This window comes from Dendropsophus ebraccatus, chromosome 1, assembly GCF_027789765.1.
Source record: "Dendropsophus ebraccatus isolate aDenEbr1 chromosome 1, aDenEbr1.pat, whole genome shotgun sequence".
Taxonomy (NCBI): domain Eukaryota; kingdom Metazoa; phylum Chordata; class Amphibia; order Anura; family Hylidae; genus Dendropsophus; species Dendropsophus ebraccatus.
This window is the reverse complement of record NC_091454.1, coordinates 7,408,210-7,430,758: the sequence shown is the minus strand read 5'-3', so window position 1 is coordinate 7,430,758 and position 22,549 is coordinate 7,408,210. Positions and strand designations below refer to the sequence as shown.

General features: G+C 45.7%; 2 protein-coding genes across 2 annotated transcripts; both read left to right on the top strand.

Annotated features, from left to right (window-relative positions):
• Window positions 1–1,794: 1,794 nt before the first annotated feature.
• Window positions 1,795–12,893, top strand: LOC138771349 (tripartite motif-containing protein 26-like). The gene is made up of 4 exons (XM_069950987.1): window positions 1,795–3,031; window positions 4,895–5,608; window positions 9,514–9,544; window positions 12,857–12,893. Exons 1-4 carry the CDS (start codon window positions 1,795–1,797, stop codon window positions 12,891–12,893), a joined length of 2,019 nt encoding a protein of 672 aa, XP_069807088.1.
• Window positions 12,894–12,978: 85 nt separating this feature from the next.
• LOC138771341 (uncharacterized) lies at window positions 12,979–22,181 on the top strand. Its single transcript, XM_069950976.1, has 3 exons — window positions 12,979–15,008; window positions 16,004–16,039; window positions 19,490–22,181. The coding sequence occupies exons 1-3, from the start codon at window positions 13,018–13,020 to the stop codon at window positions 21,183–21,185; spliced, it is 3,723 nt and encodes a 1,240-aa protein (XP_069807077.1). The 5' UTR covers window positions 12,979–13,017; the 3' UTR covers window positions 21,186–22,181.
• Window positions 22,182–22,549: the final 368 nt, after the last annotated feature.

Here is a 22,549-nt window from a genome sequence, read left to right as displayed (position 1 = left end):
ATCATCCCCCTGATAACTGGTGTGTGTGTTATATGGCTACAGCTCCCATCATCCCCCTGATAACTGGTGTGTTACATGACTACAGCTCCCATCATCCCCCTGATAGCTGGTGTGTGTGTGTGTTACATGACTACAGCTCCCATCATCCCCCCTGATAGCTGGTGTGTGTGTTACATGACTACAGCTCCCATTATCCCCCCTGATAGCTGGTGTGTGTGTGTGTATGTGTTACATGACTACAGCTCCCATCATCCCCCTGATAACTGGTGTGTTACATGACTACAGCTCCCATCATCCCCCCTGATAGCTGGTGTGTGTGTTACATGACTACAGCTCCCATAATCCCCCTGATAACTGGTGTGTTACATGACTACAGCTCCCATCATCACCCTGACAGCTGGTGTGTGTGTGTTACATGACTACAGCCCCCATCATCTCCCCTGATAGCTGGTGTGTGTGTGTTACATGACTACAGCCCCCATCATCTCCCTGATAGATGAAGTGTTAGGCCTCTTTCACACTATCCGTGCCGCGACCCGGCACGGATTCCCCCCCTGCCACCCAGCTGCAGAGATGACAGGAGAGCATGATGTGCTCTCCTGTCATCTCATCTACTACTCACCTACTCCCCGCACTGGCCGGCTACACGCGCTCCCTGGAAGTGGCCAGGACTACGCTGCCAGGAGAAGGTATCATAGTCCAGGCCACTTCTGGTGAAGATGAAGCTGGTCAGCACAGGGAGTAGGTGAGTAGTAGATGAGATGACAGGAGAGCACATCATGCTCTCCTGTCATCTCTGCGGCTGGGTGGTGGTGGGGGGGATCCGTGCCGCGATCCGCACTACAACATGTCCTATTTTTTCGAGGCACGGGTCGCGGCACGGACCATGTGAATGGCCACATTCACTTTAATGGGCCGTAAAATTGTCCGTGGTTGCTGATCTGCGACCACGGACAATTTTACGGGACGTGTGAAAGAGCCCTTAATGTAATGTCCCTTAATGTAAATAATGTCAACTTTATTTTTAAAGTAAAAAAATTAGAGGAACATAAATTGGTTCGAACGGATCTGACAGTTGGAGGGGGGGGGGGGGGGGGCATTTCTAATATTGAGGTTTTTTTTTTAAATATAATTTATTTAATTTGTAAGTATCGAATTGGTATCGAGCATTGAAATAAAAATGTTGGTATTGGTATCGAACTCAAAATTCTGGTATCGTGACATCACTAGTGCTCACACATCGTTATGTTAACGCCCGTTCTTTAGTTAAAATAATGTACCTGCCTATTATTTCCGGACACTGTTCAGTGAACATCATCCGGAAATAATAGCTGTTCACACAGTGTAATGTGCGGCGGAAGACGCACATTACATTGAAGTGAATGGCTAATTGATTTGCGGGCACACCCGACAGTGCCCACAAGTGAATATTGAAAAAAGAATGTTCGTGCAGCCGATACAGAGGTATAGACTGCAGGAACATTCTGAATGCAGCCAGCGGTTTAACAGGGTCCCTTGCTATCCAACAAACACTGCTAAACATTGTGTGAACATAGCCTTAGACCCATACAAGTCTCAGCTTCTCATTTTGTATATGGGTGGTTGGAGTCTCTCATAAATCTCATTCTATGTTGTTTTTCTCACTTATTTATCGTAGTCATAGATTTCCTGCTGCATTTGTTATATTTGGAGGCTTACAGGAAATACTTCTATGTGGCAAACCTTGTTCAACATTTGTGAGAAGTGGTCACCGAGCCTCAAATTTTTCTGTCATTTCTTGCTTTGCTACCAGCGATGGCGTCTGCAGGACCTGGAGAAGAGTTTAAGTGCTCTATCTGTCTGAGCCTTTATACAGATCCTGTAACCCTGAGATGTGGACACAACTTCTGCCGGGGATGTATTGATCAGGTCCTGAATACACAGGACGGGGATGGAGTTTATTCCTGTCCTGAATGTAGAGAAGAGTTTTTGAAATCGCCTGCACTGCAGAGAAACCTAACTCTGTGTAATGTGGTGGAGAATTTCATGTCTACTCATCAGGATGATGACTTAATCTCCTCCACCTACAGTGATGATCACCTGAGAGCTCACAGCAAGTCACCAGAACACGTCCTGACCGATCCCAGCACTTCCCTGGAGAAGAGGAAATGTTCCGTCCATAAGAAGGTCCTGGAATATTACTGCACTGAGGACAATGCCTGTATCTGTGTGTCCTGCAGATTGGATGGAGAACATCAGGGACACCAGGTGGAGACGCTGGATGAGGCCTCCGAGAAGAAGAAGAAAAAACTGAGAAATGTTCTGCAGAAAATAATAACAAAAAGAGAAAATACTGAAGAAAGAGTCCGGAGTGTGGAGGAGCGCTGGAAAATGAATAAAAAAAAAGCAAATGGAGAAGCCGAAAGAGTCACTGTCCTGTTTATATGTATGAGGAGACGGCTGGACGACCTGGAGAAGAGGGTCCTGAGGGAGATCTCCAGGCAGGAGGAGCAGCTGTCACTGTCACTGTCTGATGTCATCCAGAAGCTGGAGATAAAGAAGGACGAGCTGTCCAGGAAGATGAGGCACATTGAGGAGCTGTGTAACATGGCGGATCCTCTGACTGTCTTACAGGATCCAGACACAGGTGACTTGTGTAAACCTGAGCGGGAGGGAGGTAATGGGGACACAGGTGATCCTGAGAATAAAGATAATGAGGAAAAGGACATAGGGGACTTGTATGATCACGGACAGGTGGGAGGTGATGAGGATACAGGTGCCTTTTGTGATCCTGATGAGGAGGGAGGTGTTGAGAACACAAGTCCTTTCTGTGATGCCAAAGAGGAAATGGAGGAAGATCATAAGGACACAGATGACTTGTGTGATCCGGGGCAGGAGGGAGGTGATGAGGACACAGGTGACTTGTGTGATCCAGGGCGGGAGGGAGGTGATGAAGACACGGGTAATGTCTATGATCCGGGGGAGGAGGGAGCTGATGAGGACACAGGTGACTTGTGTAATCCGGGGCAGGAGGGAGGTGATGAGGACACAGGTGACTTGTGTGATCCGGGGCAGGAGGGAGGTGATGAGGACACAGGTGACTTGTGTGATCCGGGGCAGGAGGGAGGTGATGAGGACACAGGTGACTTGTGTGATCCGGGGCAGGAGGGAGGTGATGAGGACACAGGTGACTTGTGTGATCCGGGGCAGGAGGGAGGTGATGAGGACACAGGTGACTTGTGTGATCCGGGGCAGGAGGGAGGTGATGAGGACACAGGTGACTTGTGTGATCCGGGGCAGGAGGGAGGTGATGAGGACACAGGTGACTTGTGTGATCCGGGGCAGGAGGGAGGTGATGAGGACACAGGTGACTTGTGTGATCCAGGGCGGGAGGGAGGTGATGAAGACACGGGTAATGTCTATGATCCGGGGCAGGAGGGAGGTGATGAGGACACAGGTGACTTGTGTAATCCGGGGCAGGAGGGAGCTGATGAGGACACAGGTGACTTGTGTGATCCGGGGCAGGAGGGAGGTGATGAGGACACAGGTGACTTGTGTGATCCGGGGCAGGAGGGAGGTGATGAGGACACAGGTGACTTGTGTGATCCAGGGCGGGAGGGAGGTGATGAGGACACAGGTGACTTGTGTGATCCAGGGCGGGAGGGAGGTGATGAGGACACAGGTGACTTGTGTGATCCGGGGCAGGAGGGAGGTGATGAGGACACAGGTGACTTGTGTGATCCGGGGCAGGAGGGAGGTGATGAGGACACAGGTGACTTGTGTGATCCAGGGCGGGAGGGAGGTGATGAGGACACAGGTGACTTGTGTGATCCAGGGCGGGAGGGAGGTGATGAGGACACAGGTGACTTGTGTGATCCGGGGCAGGAGGGAGGTGATGAGGACACAGGTGACTTGTGTAATCCGGGGCAGGAGGGAGGTGATGAGGACACAGGTGACTTGTGTGATCCAGGGCGGGAGGGAGGTGATGAGGACACAGGTGACTTGTGTGATCCGGGGCAGGAGGGAGCTGATGAGGACACAGGTGATTTGTGTGATCCAGGGCGGGAGGGAGGTGATGAAGACACAGGTGACTTGTGTGATCCGGGGCAGGAGGGAGGTGATGAGGACACAGGTGACTTGTGTGATCCGGGGCAGGAGGGAGCTGATGAGGACACAGGTGACTTGTGTGATCCGGGGCAGGAGGGAGGTGATGAGGACACAGGTGACTTGTGTGATCCGGGGCAGGAGGGAGGTGATGAGGACACAGGTGACTTGTGTGATCCGGGGCAGGAGGGAGGTGATGAGGACACAGGTCACTTGTGTGATCCGGGGCAGGAGGGAGGTGATGAGGACACAGGTGACTTGTGTGATCCGGGGCAGGAGGGAGGTGATGAGGACACAGGTGACTTGTGTGATCCGGGGCAGGAGGGAGGTGATGAGGACACAGGTGACTTGTGTGATCCAGGGCGGGAGGGAGGTGATGAGGACACAGGTGACTTGTGTGATCCGGGGCAGGAGGGAGGTGATGAGGACACAGGTGACTTGTGTGATCCGGGGCAGGAGGGAGGTGATGAGGACACAGGTGACTTGTGTGATCCGGGGCAGGAGGGAGGTGATGAGGACACAGGTGACTTGTGTGATCCGGGGCAGGAGGGAGGTGATGAGGACACAGGTGACTTGTGTGATCCGGGGCAGGAGGGAGGTGATGAGGACACAGGTGACTTGTGTGATCCGGGGCAGGAGGGAGGTGATGAGGACACAGGTGATTTGTGTAATCCGGGGCAGGAGGGAGGTGATGAGGACACAGGTGATTTGTGTAATCCGGGGCAGGAGGGAGGTGATGAGGACACAGGTGACTTGTGTGATCCGGGGCAGGAGGGTTGTAATAAGGAAACAGGTGACTTCTATGATTCAGGGAAGGAGGGAGACACAGGTGACTTGTGTGATGCAGAGGAGGAGGAAGATTATGAGGACACCAATGCCTTATGTGATCGTGAGGAGGAGAAAAACAATGAGGACAATGATGACTCAAATGACTATGAGGAGGAGGATGGTGATGAGCACACAGGTAATTTCAGTGGGTTATGTGATTCTGAGGAGATAGGAGGTGAGGAGGACACTGTTGACTTGTGCAATCTGGGGCAGGAGGGAGGTGATGAGGAACCTAGGAACCTGTGTAATCCTCATGAGGAAGAAGGTTTTGAGAGCACAGGTAATATCTGTAATGCTGAAGAGGAGAAAGATAGTGTGCACACCAGTGAGTTCTGTAATAGTGAAGAGGAGGAAGGTGATGAGGACAATGGTGACTTGTGTGAGGAAGATGGAGATAAAGAGGCCATTGTTGGATATGATGAAGGTGATCAGGATATAGAGCAGCTCTTAGACATATTACAGACTATGTCTGATGTAATACAAGATTTAAGTGTAACCTATGTACAGGATCCTCTAGACATATTGCTGGATGAAAACACAGCTGGTAACTATATTATTATATCCGACGACCTGAAAACTGCAACCTGGACAGGAATAAACCAGAACCGTCCAGTAACCGCAGAGAGATTCTACTACCGTCAGGTGATGAGCAGCGGGGGATTCTCCTCGGGGCAACATTACTGGGATGTGGAGATCGGTGGGTCAGACTGGTGGAGGGTGGGGGTGTGTTACCCCAGTATAGACAGGAGGGGATACCAGTCATATATCGGAGATAATAACAAGTCCTGGGGCTTATATGGAAAGCAGGGGAATAGCAACTGGTGTACGGTGATACATAACAGTAATGAGACCAAATTACCTCAGATTTATAGTGATAGGATCAGAGTATATGTGGATTATGAGGCCGGGGAGTTGTCCTTCTATGAGCTGTGTGACCCCATCAGACACATATACACCTTTACCGCCACCTTCACCGAGCCCCTCCATGCTGCATTCTGTGTATGGGGAGGCTATCTAAGCATATAGAAGGGGCAGCCGGAGCTGTTGGGAAGTCCGTTAAAAGTTGTTTAGCTTTTCATGAAGCTCACATACTAACAGACTGTAGATTTTAGATCATCCAAAAAAAGGTACAATTTCCAAAAACTGCTTTTTCAAAAATTTCATTTCTTTGAACTAAAACCTCTATCAGTTCGACTTCAGTTACATTTTATTTCAAACTGTAATTATTATGGGGGTAGTCTTAGGGTACGGTTTTTCAGCTTTTTTAGCTGTAGGTTATAGTCATATATGTGTGTGTGTGTGTGTGTATATATATATATATATATATATATATATATATATATACCTAAAACATGCTAAAATGATGTGGATGTGGCTATCAGACCTGCAATTTTTGTTCTTTCTTACTACTATCAGTGTATTATGGGTCCCGGCGCTGCGCCAGGTCATGTGATATGGTGTCAGCAGTTATATTATAATGAGCTGTAAACAATTAATAAATATGAGATTGATAAGTTCAGATAGTTTCTTGGATTTATTGTATATATATATATATATATATGTGATTTTCGTATTCATTTTGAATTGGGCTTCCTGCAGATAGGGGATAACTAAGGGGCGTATTAGACAGCCTGAGCCGCACTGTAAACCAGTGGCGATTTCCGTAGATCAGCTCTTGCGTATGCAGCCTATTACACGGATCAATGATAGAACGGCCTAGACTGCACAAACAGTTGCTAGAACCTGCAGCCCAATGTTTATCAGCAGTGGCACATTTCCTATTACAGGGGATATGTGTGGGCGACGGCAGATTATGTTGTGATATGTCAGAAGTAAGCAATTATTAACACTGTAAAGTATCCAAAGAGATGAGGAGACCGCACTTCCAAAAGAATATCCACTTTTAATCACACCAATGCAACGTTTCGGCTCTATGTGTAGCCTTTCTCCTTCATCTCTTTGGATACTTTACACAGACCTTGGTCCGGTTTGGTGAGACTTGCACCCGCATACAATTTTTTCTTGTGCTGCTGAAAACCTATTTTTGAACTATTATGGGCACTGTCACTAAAAGTAACTTTTGACATGAAACGTGAAAAGTTATTGATCAGAGTGGGTCTCACTACTGAGACCTGCTTTGATCAGAAGATATAGACGGGGAAAGATTGCACTAGTGAGATCCCTTTCCTGGCCGGTCCCATAGACTTCCATGGGAAATATTTACGGACTGTGGGGCTGGCCGGGGATTGCACCGCACTGCCGCAGTCTCTTCCCGGCATATTTTTTCTGATCAGCACGGGGCTTAGCAGTTATACCCACTCTGATCAATAACTTTTCACATGTCTGGTGACATGTGAAAAGTTTCTTTTAGTGACAGGTACTCTTAACCCCTAGGCGACCCTGGGTGTACCTGTACGCCCTGGGCTGCCTACGTGTGTTCAGAGCGGGGCCGCGCAGTGGCTGCGCTCTGAACTCCCGCGGTCCCGGCTGCCGCATGTAGCCCGGGGCCACGGCTATTAGCGGGCATGGTCTGATCGCCGTGCCCGATAATAAGGTAATCGGATGCGGCTGTCAAAGATGACAGCTGAATCCGATTACCTGATGCAGCCGTTCCCTTGTGTCTAGTGGGGTGGATCGCTCCTCCGGGGCGTTGTTCCAGAGGAGCGACCCACGCGCCCGGCTCGGGCCGGGGTCTGCGTCGTAATGGCGCTGATCCCGGCTCGGCACTCGATTGCTTCTGGCTGCAGCAGTTGGAAACAATCAAAGTGCCTATCTCATTGATCTATGCTGTATATCTATACATCAGGAAATGGAAGCTGAACATAGTCACCAGCTGACTACGCTCAGGATTGAAGGGAGTGGCAGTGGTGGGACTGCAATATGATCACATAGTTATCTCTATCCTGTGAAGGAAGGGAAACCCCTTTAAGATAATTAACCCCTTAACGCATTATGACGTCCTAGTAACTCATAATGTTGTTAAGGGCATACAGTGAGGGCTCACAACATGAGCTTTCTCTGTACTATGTCCCTCTGCACTATACCACAGCTAATAGCCAGTGCAGCCCGATTGGCCATGGCAGCTAATCAACCATTTAAATGCAGTTGTCAAAACTGACAGCTGTATTTAAATACCATTAAAAAGGGATCCCTGGTGATCTAGTGGCCGATTGGCATGAACGTAAGAAGACGATCTGTTATGCTTACTAAGCCAGGCCTCAGCAACGTAATGATGCTGATCCCAGATCGACAATCCATTACTAGGGGCAGCAGTCCTTAGTAATCGAGCACTGAAAACATAGATCAATGCAGTTACATATGTATTGCATTAATCCCTATGAGCAATCAGTGCATTGCTCATAGCAGACTCCCCAAAGAAATTAATCAAAATTACCATCCCATAATAAAAGGTTAAATCACCCCCATTTTTATAAATACCATTTTCTTTTTACATATTTGCTATTTTAAACACATTTTTTAAGTTTAACATTTTTAAAAGCAGTAAAATATAAACATTATATAATTTTTATATAATAATTATATAAATTGCCTATTGTTGTAATTGTACTGACTTGAGGAGCATGGATAACATGCCAGTTTTACAACAGGGTGAACGATGTAAAGACCAAACCCCAATAAATAAATAAAAAAAAGGGTTTTTTCCCAATTTCACCATCTAAATAATAGGTTTTTTTTTTTTCAGTTTTGCAGCATATGTTATTGAAAAATAAATCTTGTCATTACAAAGTACAATTGGTGTCGCAAAAAAGTAAGGGCTCATGCAGGTCTGTCAGTGAATAAATGCAAGTGCTATGGCCTTTTACACCCGAGGAGGAAAAAAATAAAAGTGTGAAAACTAAAAGTAAGAAAAAAGGGGTAATTAAACGTAAACAGAAATATGAAAGACAAAATCAATATTCATACCATGGATAGAAGTCCTGAATGTCTACAGATATGTACACGAGTCCATCACCTGCTCAGGTAACATCACATATCATCAATGACTAAAACGAAATAGTATGGTTGTCAATAGCAACCAATCAGACACTGCTGCAAGCTGAAAAATGAAAGCAGTGCTCTGGTTGGTTGTAGGCAAGCCATGTGACCTGGTCAGCAGCGTCCTCTCTCCACAGAGCGTGCTCAGTAGTGCTCCTCGCTGTCTGAGGTGCAGAGCAGGGGGCCGGCAGCCATTTTGTATGGGGATCTGTACCCAGGAGAGAGGCCTGTGTATTGTTAACAGCTTCTTGTGATGTCATGTATGTGCTGCATGTTCTGCCATTACATAATACATGAATATTCTGCCGTGGATACTGTATATGTGGTAGGTATACAGACATTCATGTTCTGCCATTACATAATACATGAATATTCTGCCGTGGATACTGTATATGTGGTAGGTACGCAGACATTAATGTTCTACCATTACATAATATATGTATAGTTTGCTGGGGATACTGTATATGTGGTAGCTATACAGACATTCATGTGGATGTATTGATCTCTGAGTCTTAGGCAGTGTTCTCATGGTCAGGTTTTTAATGCAAGGTCTGCTATGGTCTCAGTCTTTCCCTGACACATCCTCTATTTATGTTCTGCTCTCAGAAATCCCCATGAGCCCTGGCCCTGATGTCTGGTGAGTATGGTCCGTCCCTTATATTTACTGTATTCAGTATACACTTTACAATTCTGGGGGTACATGCATAGACATAAATCATTCATTGCAGAGATATACTTATAATTATCCATACAGTACATGAGAAGTGAGGGCCCTGCTCGCATGCATCAGCTTACAGACTATTAGGAAGGGGTTGGAGACAAAATGGCAGAGGGGCAAAGTGCTTCCTTTTTAGCATGGTCCGGCCATCTTTATAAATAAGGCAGTGCAGGTAAAGGTAGGGAAACCAGACCCCAACAATGCCTGCCTGCTACTGGTCTCAGTGCTTAAATGCCTGGTGTATGTATTGGGGGGAGGGGGGGGGGGATCAATTTAGGGAACCTGGTAAGCCTTCTTGAACAGATGTGTTTTAAGGGCACGTTTGAAGCTTTGGGTATTGGAGGTGAGTCTGAGAGTCTTGGGTAATGCATTCCATAGAACTGGTGCAGCTCGGGTGAAGTCCTGGAGACGGAAGTGAGAGGTGCGGATTAAGATGGTCGTTAGTCTTAAGTCGTTAGAGGAGCGTAAGGGCGGGCGGTGAGGTGAGGGCTGAGATGAGGGAGGAGGTATACGGAGGTGCAGCGTTGTGGGTGAGCAGGAAGAGTTTATATTGTATCCTGCGCTTCATAGGGAGCCAATGTACTGACTGGCACAGGGGGGAGGCATCTGTATAGCGGCTGGACAGGGAGATGAGCTTGGCTGCTGCATTGAGAATGGACTTGAGAGAGGAGAGTTTAGAGGAAGGAAGGACGATTAGTAGGGAATTGCAGTAGTCTAGACGGGAAAGAATCAGCGAAAATGAGAGTTTTAGCAGATTTGACAGTAAGGAAGGGACGGATTTTAGAGATGTTTTTAAGATGACGGTGACGGAAAGTGAAAGGGATTGAATATTGGGAATGAAGGACAGATCCGAGTCAAACATAACCCCAAGGCAGCGTGCTTGTTTTCTAGGGGTTATGGTTGCACCACATACAGATATGGAGGTGCCAGGTGGAGACCAGTTAGTTTTAGCAAGATTGAGTTTCAGGAATAGGGAGGACATAACGTTAGAGACGGCAGACAGACAGTTATTGGTGTTCTGTAGAAGTGCGGGGGTGATATCACGGGAGAAGGTGTAGATCTGTGTGATATCAGCATAAAGATGGTACTGAAAACCAAACTTGCTGATGATTTGTCCGATGGGGAAAGTGTAAAGTGAGAAATGGAGAGGGCCCAGGACTGATCCCTGAGGAACCCCAACTGTAAGGGGGAGAGAAGATGAAGAGGAGCCAGCAAATGATATGCTAAAGGATCGGTGAGAGAGCAAACCAAGAGAGCAGAGTCCTTGAGGTTGATAGAACGGAGCATGAGGAGCTGGTGGTCTACAGTGTCAAAAGCTGCAGATAGATCCAGAAGAATGAGCAGAGAATAGTCGACCTTTAGATTTGGCGGTGAGGAGATCATTAGAGATCTCCTCAGGGCAGTTTATGTAGAATGGAGAGGACGGAAACCAGATTGAAGGGGGTCAAGAAGAGAGTTGTCAGAGAGGTAGCGGGTTAGGTGGGAATAGACCAGGCGTTCTAAGAGTTTAGAGATAAAAGGGAGATTAGAGACAGGTCGATAGTTTGCTGTACAGGAGGGGTCTAGGGGGGTTTCCTTAATGGAGCGATGACGGAGTGTTTGAAAGCCGAGGGGAAGATGCCAGAGGAAAGAGAGAGGTTGAAGATTTTAGTTAGGTAAGTAGTGACAGCAGGAGAGAGAGACTGGACAAGGTGTGAGGGAATAGGGTCACTAGGGCAGGTGGTGGGGCGAGAGGAGTCTGGAAACTTCCTCCTCTGTTACAGGTTCAAATGCTGAGAGGGAAGAGGAGGAAATACAAGATGGAATAGGATAAACACTACTTGGGGTCTGGGAGGTGATCTCCTGATGGATAGTATCTATCTTTTACTTGAAGTAGGATGCTAGGTCTTCAGTGCAGAGGTTAGTGATGGGTATCTGAACTTTGGGTTTGTGGAGGGAGTTGAGGGTATCAAAGAGACATTTTGGGTTATGGGATAGAGAAGAAATGAGAGAGGTAAAGTAAGATTACAGTGCTGCTACAGTTTTAGACTTCCTCGAGAAACGCTCAGCACATCTAGAACACCGTTGAAGAAAATGAGTTCTAGGTGTGTGCCAGGGTTTTGGTCGTCTGCGTTTGGCTGATTGAGGTGTGAGGGGTACCATTTTTTCAAGGGTTGTTTTGAGGGTTTCATGATAGTATTTGGCAGCCAAATTGGGACAGGAGAGCCTGTATAAAAGATATACAACTTTCTCTGCTCTTAGGCCATAGGGTTTATTTGGGTAAGTATTTACAGCTCCATAAAACAAGAAATCTGCATTTTATGAAACTGTATCTGTACATTCATCCAGTTGTTAGTCCTTTGGTCAGTCTTTTTGCAACCAAAACCAGGGGTGGGCTGAAAACACAGAAACTGTGCAAATCTTTCCAGTATAATTTTGCCCTGTCAGTTCCACTCCTGATTTTGGTTGAAAAAATACTGAGGATAAAACTTGACTCTGAAGACAGTGAGCTACTTTAAAGGAAATGTGTTGTGAGAAAATGACTAGTTATTTAATTAATGTATTTATGTTGAACACATTTTTAAAGAATTTTTGGAGATTTTTTTTCTAATTTTCCATTTTTTCTATCTATATTATAAAATAATCCTGATAGCTTGCAGTTTTCATTCTCACCAATGGGGCTAAAACTAAGCTGAGACTTCCTGTTGTGTCTGTGTTGATAAGAGGAGGCTGCTTTAAAGTGATCTGTACAGCATTGCAGCAACACTGCTGCATAATCTCGCTAAGGCTTACCCCTTTTCTATAACGTCCCCAACCATCATCTGTCGGTTGTCATTCGGGAGAGCTCCATACTCTTTTTTTCCAATGGCCAAGCCCACTGCAAGAGAAGGAGGAGAGGAGGTTATGGCCAACAAAAGTTTAAGGTGTATGGGGACCTTTACATAGGTATGGGCTAGCGGAGGAGAACTGTAGTCAGGAACAGGGAAACAGGTCAAGGCAGCAAAGGTATGTAATGAACAGTTTGGATCACGCACAGGCCTGTAGAAGCGTGCTTCCTCTTACCTCTACTTTGTTGTCCTACTGCTCAGTACCCAATGATGGTTTGAGGATCAAAAGATGAGATTGAAATTATATTAGTAAATGTAGTAGAAATGTGATTCTTCCTATTTTATATACCTAATGCTTGTCCATGTGTTGGCATCAACAGTAATATTTGTGTTTTTTATGTGTTTTATGTGTCAACCATTACAGCTCACACCAGGAGCTTTATTACATTATTGTCCGGTGAACTTTGTTCCTTTGTATCCTGTTGTGACAAGCCTGACCCTGCCCTCTGTGATAAATGTGAAGCACACCCCCTCGCCTTGGAGCATTACAGGCTTTACTTTCACTTCACACTTCCTCTGTCAGCGATGGCGTCTGCTGCTCTGGGAAAGGAGCTGGAATGTTCCATCTGTCTGAACCTTTATACAGATCCTGTAACCCTGAGATGTGGACACAACTTCTGCCGGGGATGTATTGATCAGGTCCTGAATACACAAGACGGAGCTGGAGTTTATTCCTGTCCTGAATGTAGAGAAGAGCTTCAAGAGCGGCCGACACTACAGAGGAACATAACTCTGTGTAACGTGGTGGAGAATTTCCTGTCTACTCACTTGGACAATGGCTTCATCTCCTGCACTTACTGTGTGGACTCTCCTGTATCTGCTGTGAGATCCTGTCTGCTGTGTGAGGCTTCTCTGTGTGATAAACACCTGAGGTTTCACAGCAAGTCACCAGAACACGTCCTGACCGATCCCAGCACTTCTCTGAAGAAAAAGAAATGTTCCGTCCATAAGAAGGTTCTGGAATATTACTGCATTGATGACGCTACCTGTATCTGTGTGTCCTGTTGCCTGATTGGTGAACACAAGGGACATAACTTAGAGTCTTTAGAGGAGGCCTTTGAGAAAAAGAAGGAGAAATATAGAAATGTTCTGCAGAAATTATTTGCAAGTAGAGAGAAGACTGAGAAAAGAGTCCGGAGTGTCGAGGAGCACTGGAGAGAAGCTAAAGAAAAAGCATCTGGAGAAGCCGAGAGAGTCACTGCCCTGTTTATAGACATCAGGAAACGACTGGACGACCTGGAGAAGAGGATCCTGAGTGAGATCTCCAGGCAGAAGGAGAAGATGTCACTGTCACTGTCTGATGTCATCCAGAAGCTGGAAATAAAGAAGGACGAGCTGTCCAGGAAGATGAGACACATTGAGGAGCTGTGTATTATGGTGGATCCTCTGACTGTCTTACAGGATCCAGACACAGGTGACTTGTGTGATCCTGAGGAGGAAGGAGGTGATGAGGACAAAGAGGGGCATGATGGAGGTGAAGAGGACAATGTTGACTTGTGTGATTCTAAGGAGGAGGAGGAAAGTGTTGAGGACTCAGAGGACATGTGTGGTTCTGAAGAAGTAAAAGATGAGGAGAACCTGTGTGATTCTGAAGAGAAACAGAAAGGTGATGAGAACACAAGTAGCTTTTGGGATCTTGAGGAGGAGGGAAGTGATGAGGACACAGATGACTCTTATGATCCTGAGGAGGAGGGAAGTGATGAGGACACAGATGACTCTTATGATCCTGAGGAGGAGGGAAGTGATGAGGACACAGATGACTTGTATGATCCTGAGGAGGAGGGAATTGATGAGGACACAATGTATGTGGGATATGGTTGGGTTAATGAGGGTACAGTGGGACATGATGGAGGTGATGAGGACATAAGGGGACATAATGGAAGTGATCAGGGTCTGGAGATGATCTCACGCATTTCACACACATTATCTGATATGATAAGAGATGTAACTTTCTATATACAGGAACCTGCGGACATATCACTAGATGTAAACACGGCCCATAATAATCTCCTCATATCAGATGACCTGAAAACTATAACCTCGGTAGAAGAAAACCAGAATCGTCCAGAATCAGCAGAGAGATTCCAGTATTATCAGGTGATGGGCAGCGGGGGATTCTCCTCAGGACGACATTACTGGGATGTGGAGATCAGTAGATCAGAAGATTGGAGGTTGGGGATGTGTTATCCCAGTATAGACAGGAGGGGAGGTCAGTCATACATTGGAGATAATAACAACTCCTGGGGTTTGTGTGGAGGAGTGTGGTGTAGAAATAAGTGTTCAGTGATACATAATGGTAACATGATCCAGTTACCTCACCAGATCTCCAGTAATAGATTCAGGATCTGTCTGGATTATGAGGCCGGGCAGCTGTCCTTTTATGAGCTGTGTGACCCCATCAGACACTTACACACCTTCACCGCCACCTTCACAGAGCCCCTTCATGCTGTATTATGTGTCATCTTGGGTTCTATAAAGATATCAGGGAGGAGCAGCCGCTGTGAGGAGCCGTTGTCATAAAAAGATGACATCACAGATTGTGACATCACAGATAGTGACATCTGATTGGTGGAGCGTGTAGTTAGTAGGATGCAGCAGTGGGCCGGGCTCCTCTTTTTGTAGTTATTTTACATTCCTTCTATACAGAGAGCTGTGATTGGTTACCTGCCCTACACTCCATGGCATGGACATAACTAGAAAAGGTTTTCCTCAGGGACAACTAAAACTAGCCCTTACCCTTTAAGTTTTAGGAATAGCGTAGTAAACAGCCAAGCACTGATATGTTGCCCCTGACCCCCCCCCCCCCCCAAATACATTCAGACCCCAAACCGAATCTTAAAATGATTAGACCCCTGAACCTCTAAACTACCTCCAGGACATTGTACTGGATTAGCTCCAGGACATTGTACGCCGGTAGCAGCTACCCATTCCTGATGCAGAATTGTATGGCTATAGCATTCACTTACATTTTTTTCCTCTTACCTATAAAAATATTGCAGGGAACAAAATGGGGCCAAAATAGAAAAAAAGGGACACAGAAATTTTTCGGGTTTTCGTTTTTACATCATACAATAAACATGACACGGTGACTTTTTATTTCTTACGGGACACAGTGAAGTATTTTAAATTTTTAGCACTTTTGTGTTTTTAACTATACTTTTAGTCATATCAGGAGACTTGATGACTTGTACAAGATTAATACTAATGCTAAAATATTACAGTATTCTCCTTCCTTTAGCATCCTGTCATTATAACGTTTAAAATCCAAATCAACAGTAGATGTGATATAAAGCAAGTTTGCAATTTACATTCATTATTTATTTTTTGTTATCATGGAAAACACGACACTTCCTGTTTTCTGGCAGTTTTTTTTCTCTCAAAGAGTCAGAAAACAGGAAGTCCCGTGTTTCCCAGGCCATCTGAGCGCTCACAGAGAAGGCAGTCATGTGATTGATGGACATATTGAGCCGTGACTCTCTGTCCGGAATTCCTGTGTTTTGTCTGTTTTCAGAAAATTTGCCCCCAGGAGACTGGACCTGGATTCCTGGTAAGTTCAGACTTGTATTACAGCATGATAACAACAACAAAAAAATAATGTATGTATATTGCAAACTTGCTTTATATCAAATCTGCTGATTTGGATTTTGAAAGTTATAACGACAGGGACACTTTAATATACTGTAGAATTACTTATAATCTATACAAAAATACTGTGAAAACAAGATGTTTTGTACTATCCACGATAGAGCTTTTGTTTGTTAGCCTGCTTTAACCTATAATTAATTAATTTTTAATGGTTTGTGTTGTAGTTTTATTATGTGCTGTAAACAATAAATATATATTAGGTTGGATATCTGCTGATGGTTGATGGGATTTATCAATATTACTTAAAGGGGTACTCTGGCCCTGGGGTATTTTTCCGCTAAGGCCGGGGATGGGGTGGTTATGGACGGCGGAGGTCACTTACCTACCCCGTTCCATCGCCGGGTCCCGGATCGCGTCGACCGGTACACCCGTCCCACGGCCGCTTCCTGGTGTGAGCTGCCGCATGAGACGTGACGTCTCAAGGCAGCTCAACCATTCAGCAGTCGAGGCGAGACTTTGCTAGGGCCGCTGGATGGCTGAGCTGCCTTGAGACGTCATGTCTCATGCGGCAGCTCACACCAGGAAGCAGCCGTGGGACGGATGTACCGGGCGGCACCATCCGGAACCCGGCGCTGGAACGGGGTAGGTAAGTGACCTCCGCCATCCATAACCACCCACTCCCTGGCCATAGCTGGAAAATACCCCGGGCCAGAGTACCCCTTTAAGTTGTTAGTGAAATGATGGCTTTGCGTTGTGTTCCTTCTTGTGAATGGAAAATGGCAAGTAAGCGGCACATTTCAGGTCAACTCTACAGGTTTATGGGAAGCTGCACCACATTCAGCAAATGCTGTGCTCCGTCACATAGAAGTGAATGGAGAAGAAAGCAACACAGGATTCCATAGCATAGCCTTCCATCTTCCTGCTGTGTTCATAGATAAGAGCTGGAGACCAAGATGGCAGAACCTGAGCTGCAGGCAGGGAAGAGACACTAAAGATGCTCAGTACATGCTCCTCACAGAGAATTAAGAAGTAATAATGGGCTAGGATCAATAATCTACCTGAAATTTACAGAACATTGTGTTCCATCCAAATTCAGAAGCACTTGGCCAATGGAATATTCAGATAATGGATCATTTTTGACCAGTTATCTTAGTAATTCTGGTGGCACCATGACCAATGCCTGATCCTTAATTGTTGCTTTCCTTAACTAGACTGTATGACATCCATTGGGAAAACTACCACCATGGCAGCCATAATGGTTACTGCAGGGCCCCCACTCTTAGACTGGTCACATATTGAGGGAGGTGGGCTCAGCACATTGCCGCAATGGTTAAGCACACAATGTAGAGGACTTGAGCTGACATTGGAGTTACTGAGTTGATGTGGAGCCAACCAGGCTATCATGAACCTAAGAGCAGAATATTAGATGCCATGTTTTATTATTGAGGTTTTATTATTTATTATCTCTAGATATCTCGCATTATAGGGATTATCCAGCGTTACAAATAAATGCCCACTTTCTTCCAGAGACAACATGACTTTTGTCTCCAGGTCAGGTGTGGTTTGCAATTAAGCTCCATTCACTTCAATGGAACTGAGCTACAAAACCTGCACCCAAACTGGAGACAAGAGTGGTGCTGCCTCTGGAAGAAAGTGGACATGTTTTTGTAGCTCTGAATAATCCCTTTAAGTGTCTGATCATAGGACCTCCAGCTGTTGGAACCCCAGTTATCTCAAGAAGTTAGACAAGAGTAGGGTCAGTGGTGCTCGAGGTGGTAATATCCAGAGAAATGTAGAGAAGACCCGGCACTCACCAAGTAGTTCTGCTTATTTATTATAGTGCAATATGCAGCTTTGATCAGCTTAGACTAAGTCACTAGATTTCCCTTCTGAAACACAATCTCAAGAGAAAACCAGGGATGGATAGTGATGAGTGGACCCAAGGAAATACGGGTTTGGGCGAACTTGAAAAAAAACCAGTTCGACCACTCGGATCTGAACCTGAACTCAATGGGGACCCAAATTTATGGGCCCAGAAACAGCTGTAAAAGGGGTGTAGGAAGAGGTAGATGGTTAAAAAAGAAACAAATTTGGGGGAAAGAACAAGGCAATGGCCCTGGCAATAATGCGGTATAGAAAGTATCTAAAAAAATAACATTAAAGAAAGAAATTACATTAAATAAATAATATTGTAAAAAGATATGAATTAGAAGGAGGAGGTGGTCGTGAAAGAGGCCGAGGAGGAAGAAATAGCCAGCACTGAAGACTTGTACATAGGCTCCTTAATCAGGCACCGGCAAATCGTGTGGGATCCACGCCTGGTTCATTTTTAAGAATTTCGGTTTGTCCAAGGTGGCTGTGCATAGGCAGACCCGCTTGGTGGTGATGACACCCCCTACAGACCTAAATACGTAACGGCCATGTTTTTGTAGCACTGGATAACCCCTTTAATTCCACATATAGGTGCACCCAACCAACCATAACCGGATTGTGTGAATGGGTAATTTATTCATGCAAGGCGTTTTGGCTCTCATACTGTAGAGCCGTCATATATATCAGAACTGAAGCACATTGCATGAAGAAATTACCAGTTCACACAAACTGGTTTTCCATGCAGTTATGGTTGGTTGCGCTCGTATGTGGAATTGAGCAATTGGAATCTCCGTTGACCTGCGGCTGGTGGAGTGGTTTAGCAGTTTATCATTGCTATCTCAGATGTGAGAACGCTGTCAGTGATCTTCAAGGTCCCTCACTGATCCTTTTACTACAAGCGCTTCATAGAGTTGTACCTATACTTTGCACAACTCGAAAAGGTGAGTGAAACCAAATAGTTAAGCACTATCACTGATACTTTGGGAGCAAGTGTGATAATACACAGGTATTGTCATACCTCATAACATTTAAGGCTGGGTTCACACTGCGTTTTTGCAGTCCGTTTAATGTATGCATTTTTAAATTATTACCATTTACGAACACAAAAATGCGGTCAACTACATTTTCGTGTATGCTAAAAAAATGGGGGAAAAAGTCAATGCCAAAACAGATCGAAACGGACTGCACACAGTTGCATCCATTTTAGCATCTGTTCTTTTTTCATAAAACGTATACATTAAACGCACTGCAAAAATGCAGTGTGAACTCAGCCTGAGAAAGTATTTTTATAGTATTTCTAAGTTGAAACAAGAAGTACAACAAGCAGTGAAATCCTGTGCATTCCTTCCATGTTTTCCATCCACTACTACTTTTGGCTTGAAAATACAGATGCTAAATACTGTCCTAAATATTGTTGTGTGAAAGTGACCCTAGCAGTGTATTAGTTCTTGTGTCTGGTGTACATAAAGGTTTATAGCAAACACCTCTCAGTCATAAGCCTGACCTCACCCTTTTGGATAAGTATGTTTCACACCCACAGGTCTCTTGCACAATTCTGCTTCCATTTCCTCCTTTTGTTGTCAGCGATGGCGTCTGCTGCTCTGAGAAAACAGCTGGAATGTTCCATCTGTCTGAATCTTTATACAGATCCTGTAACCCTGAGATGTGGACACAACTTCTGCCGGGACTGTATTGATCAGAACCTGAATACACAGGACGGGGCTGGAGTTTATTCCTGTCCTGAATGTAGAGAAGAGTTCCAGGAGCGGCCGACACTGCAGAAGAACATAACTCTGTGTAACGTGGTGGAGAATTTCCTGTCTACTCATCCACATCAGGAAGAGATCACCGGGATCTGCTGCACTTACTGTATTCACTCTCCTGTACCTGCTGTGAGATCCTGTCTGCTGTGTGAGGCTTCTCTGTGTGATAATCACCTGAGAGTTCACAGCAAGTCACTAGAACACGTCCTGACCGATCCTAAGAATTCTCTTGAGAATAGGAAATGTGATGTCCATAAAGAACTGTTAAAGTACTACTGCACTCAGGATGCCGCCTGTATCTGTGTGTCCTGCTGTCTGATTGGAGAACACAGGGGACATAACCTGGAGTCTCTAGATGAGGCCGCTGAGAAGAAGAAGGAGAAATTAAGTAAGATTCTTCAAAAATGTATCAAAAAGAGAGAGAAGATTGAGGAAAGAGTCCGGAGGGTGGAGGAGCGCAAGAGAAAAGCTCAAGAAAAAGCATCTAGAGAAGCCGAGAGAGTCACTGCCCTGTTTATAGACATCAGGAGACGGCTGGACGACCTGGAGAAGAGGGTCCTGAGCGAGATCTCCAGGCAGGAGGAGCAGCTGTCACTGTCACTGTCTGATGTCATCCAGAAGCTGGAAATAAAGAAGGACGAGCTGTCCAGGAAGATGAGACACATTGAGGAGCTGTGTAACATGGCGGATCCACTGACTGTCTTACAGGATCCAGACATAGGTGACTTGTATGACCCTGAAGAAAGGAGAGGTGATGAGGACACAGGGGGGCATGATGGAGGTGATGAGGACACAGGGAGACATGATGGAGGTGATGATGACGCAGGGGGTGATCAGGGTTTGGAGCTGATCTCACACATATCCCAAACATTATCTGATATAATAAGAGGTGTAGATGTAGCCTTGTATGGGGAGGGTCCTGCAGACATATTACTGGATGTAAACACAGCAGCTAACAATATCCTTATATCAGACGACCTCAAAACTGCAACCTGGACAGAAATAGTCCAGAATCGTCCAGAAACAGCAGAGAGATTCCAAAATTATTATCAGGTAATGAGCAGCGGGGGATTCTCCTCAGGGCGACATTACTGGGATGTGGAGATCAATGAGTCGGGATTGTGGAGGGTGGGGATGTGTTATCCCAGTATAGACAAGATGGGAGTGAAGTCATACATTGGAAATAATAAGAAGTCCTGGTGTTTGAGGAAGATAAGGAGTAGTAATCAGTATTCAGTAATACATGACTGTAAGCAGATCCTGTTACCTCACCAGATCTCCAGTAATAGATTCCGGATCTGTCTGGATTATAAGGCCGGGCAGCTGTCCTTCTATGAGCTGTGTGACCCCATCAGACACTTACACACCTTCACCGCCACCTTCACCGACCCCCTCAGTGCTGCATTAGGTGTTGGGACAGGGTCTATAAAGATATCAGGGGGGAACAGCAGCTGTGAGGAGCCGTCACCATGAAGGAAATCTGCCCAGAGAGCGGTGACATCACAGGGACAAAAAAATGATTGGTAGATTATTTGGCCAGTAGGAGGCAGCGGTGGGTGGGACTATGGCTGAGCTCCTGTACAGAGGGCTATCATTACACTCCATGGTTACAGTGCTAAACTTCTAGGGCTTCACTCTTCACTGCTAGATATGGCTCAAAGAAAAGCAAATGTTGGGAGTAGTGGTTACATGAGGGCACACACAGTGAACAAGCTTTGTTTTATCTTACACACACACACACACACACAGCATGAACAGCTCCCAGTTTCCATCCCCACCAGCCAGACACAGGCGGCTCCTCCATTACACCCCCTGTCTCTGGTCCGTACCATCTATAAACATTTAGCATTAGTATATTTGGTGTCACAGTGCTCATGAACAGCAGCCATCATCATCTCATTTCCGGTGGTGTTGTGGGAAGCCTGGACTGCTGTGGGCCAGAGTCGTATCGTCTTTAGTGATTAATCCAGGTTCTACTTGGCATCTGATCACAGTCTGGATGGAGTATAGAACCCTTGTGGTCAGCCCTTCATTCCTATCTTCTTACCTGTGGAGAACACACTGCCTTCTGCTGGTATGATGATGAGGACACACTGCCTCCTGCTTATGTGATGATGTGGAGGACATACACTGCCCCCTGCTGGTGTTATGGTGTGTGGAAGACACATTGCCCCCTGCTGTTGTGATGATGTGGAGGACACACTGCCCCCTGCTGATGTGATGATGTATGAAGGGCACAATACCTCCTGCCAATGTGATGTGGAGTGAGGACACACTGCCCCCTGCTGATGTGATGATGTAGGAGCCATCACATAGGACAGTATGTAGTAGTGATATTAACATTAACAGCTTTATATATGTTTGGTGCTGTACCAGGTCATGTGATATGGTGTTGGCAGGTTTATTTGGTCATTGTTTGGATTTATTATTAATAAACGATTCTGGTGAAATAAAAACTGATGATGAATAGTCTGTGATATTTCTATAGTGTTTCTTCCCATAAAGAAAGAAGAGTGGCAGCGTGTCACCTGTCAGGGTTTTCTTTCCCCCCATATCATACACACTCATTGTCACTAGTCCTACAGCGCCATCTGTTTCATCCCAGCTCAGCTGCATCCATGCTTTTCAATACTGTAACTCAGGATATACTGTAGTAATTCTCCTCCCCTGCAGCTGTGTTCACACATTGAGCTGTTGCAGCTTTTTTCTGCATTTTTACTGTGATTATCCTGAGGCAATATTGTACAGATCCCAGATATGTTGGTGATGTCAGAGAGCCCAACCGTGGCATTATACAGCCAGAGAACACAATGTCTAAGGGCCCTATTACATCAGGC

Bases quoted from the DNA above. Each gene is read 5' to 3' on its own strand.
- LOC138771349 (XM_069950987.1), top strand. From the start codon at position 1,795: ATGGCGTCTGCAGGACCTGGAGAAGAGTTTAAGTGCTCTATCTGTCTG. The intron at 5,609-9,513 runs GTGGGTCAGACT...TTCTGCTCTCAG, and splicing joins TTACTGGGATGTGGAGATCG to AAATCCCCATGAGCCCTGGC. The intron at 9,545-12,856 runs GTGAGTATGGTC...CAACCATTACAG, and splicing joins AGCCCTGGCCCTGATGTCTG to CTCACACCAGGAGCTTTATT.
- LOC138771341 (XM_069950976.1), top strand. From the start codon at position 13,018: ATGGCGTCTGCTGCTCTGGGAAAGGAGCTGGAATGTTCCATCTGTCTG. The intron at 15,009-16,003 runs ATAAAAAGATGA...GTCTGTTTTCAG, and splicing joins CGCTGTGAGGAGCCGTTGTC to AAAATTTGCCCCCAGGAGAC. The intron at 16,040-19,489 runs GTAAGTTCAGAC...TCACACCCACAG, and splicing joins AGACTGGACCTGGATTCCTG to GTCTCTTGCACAATTCTGCT.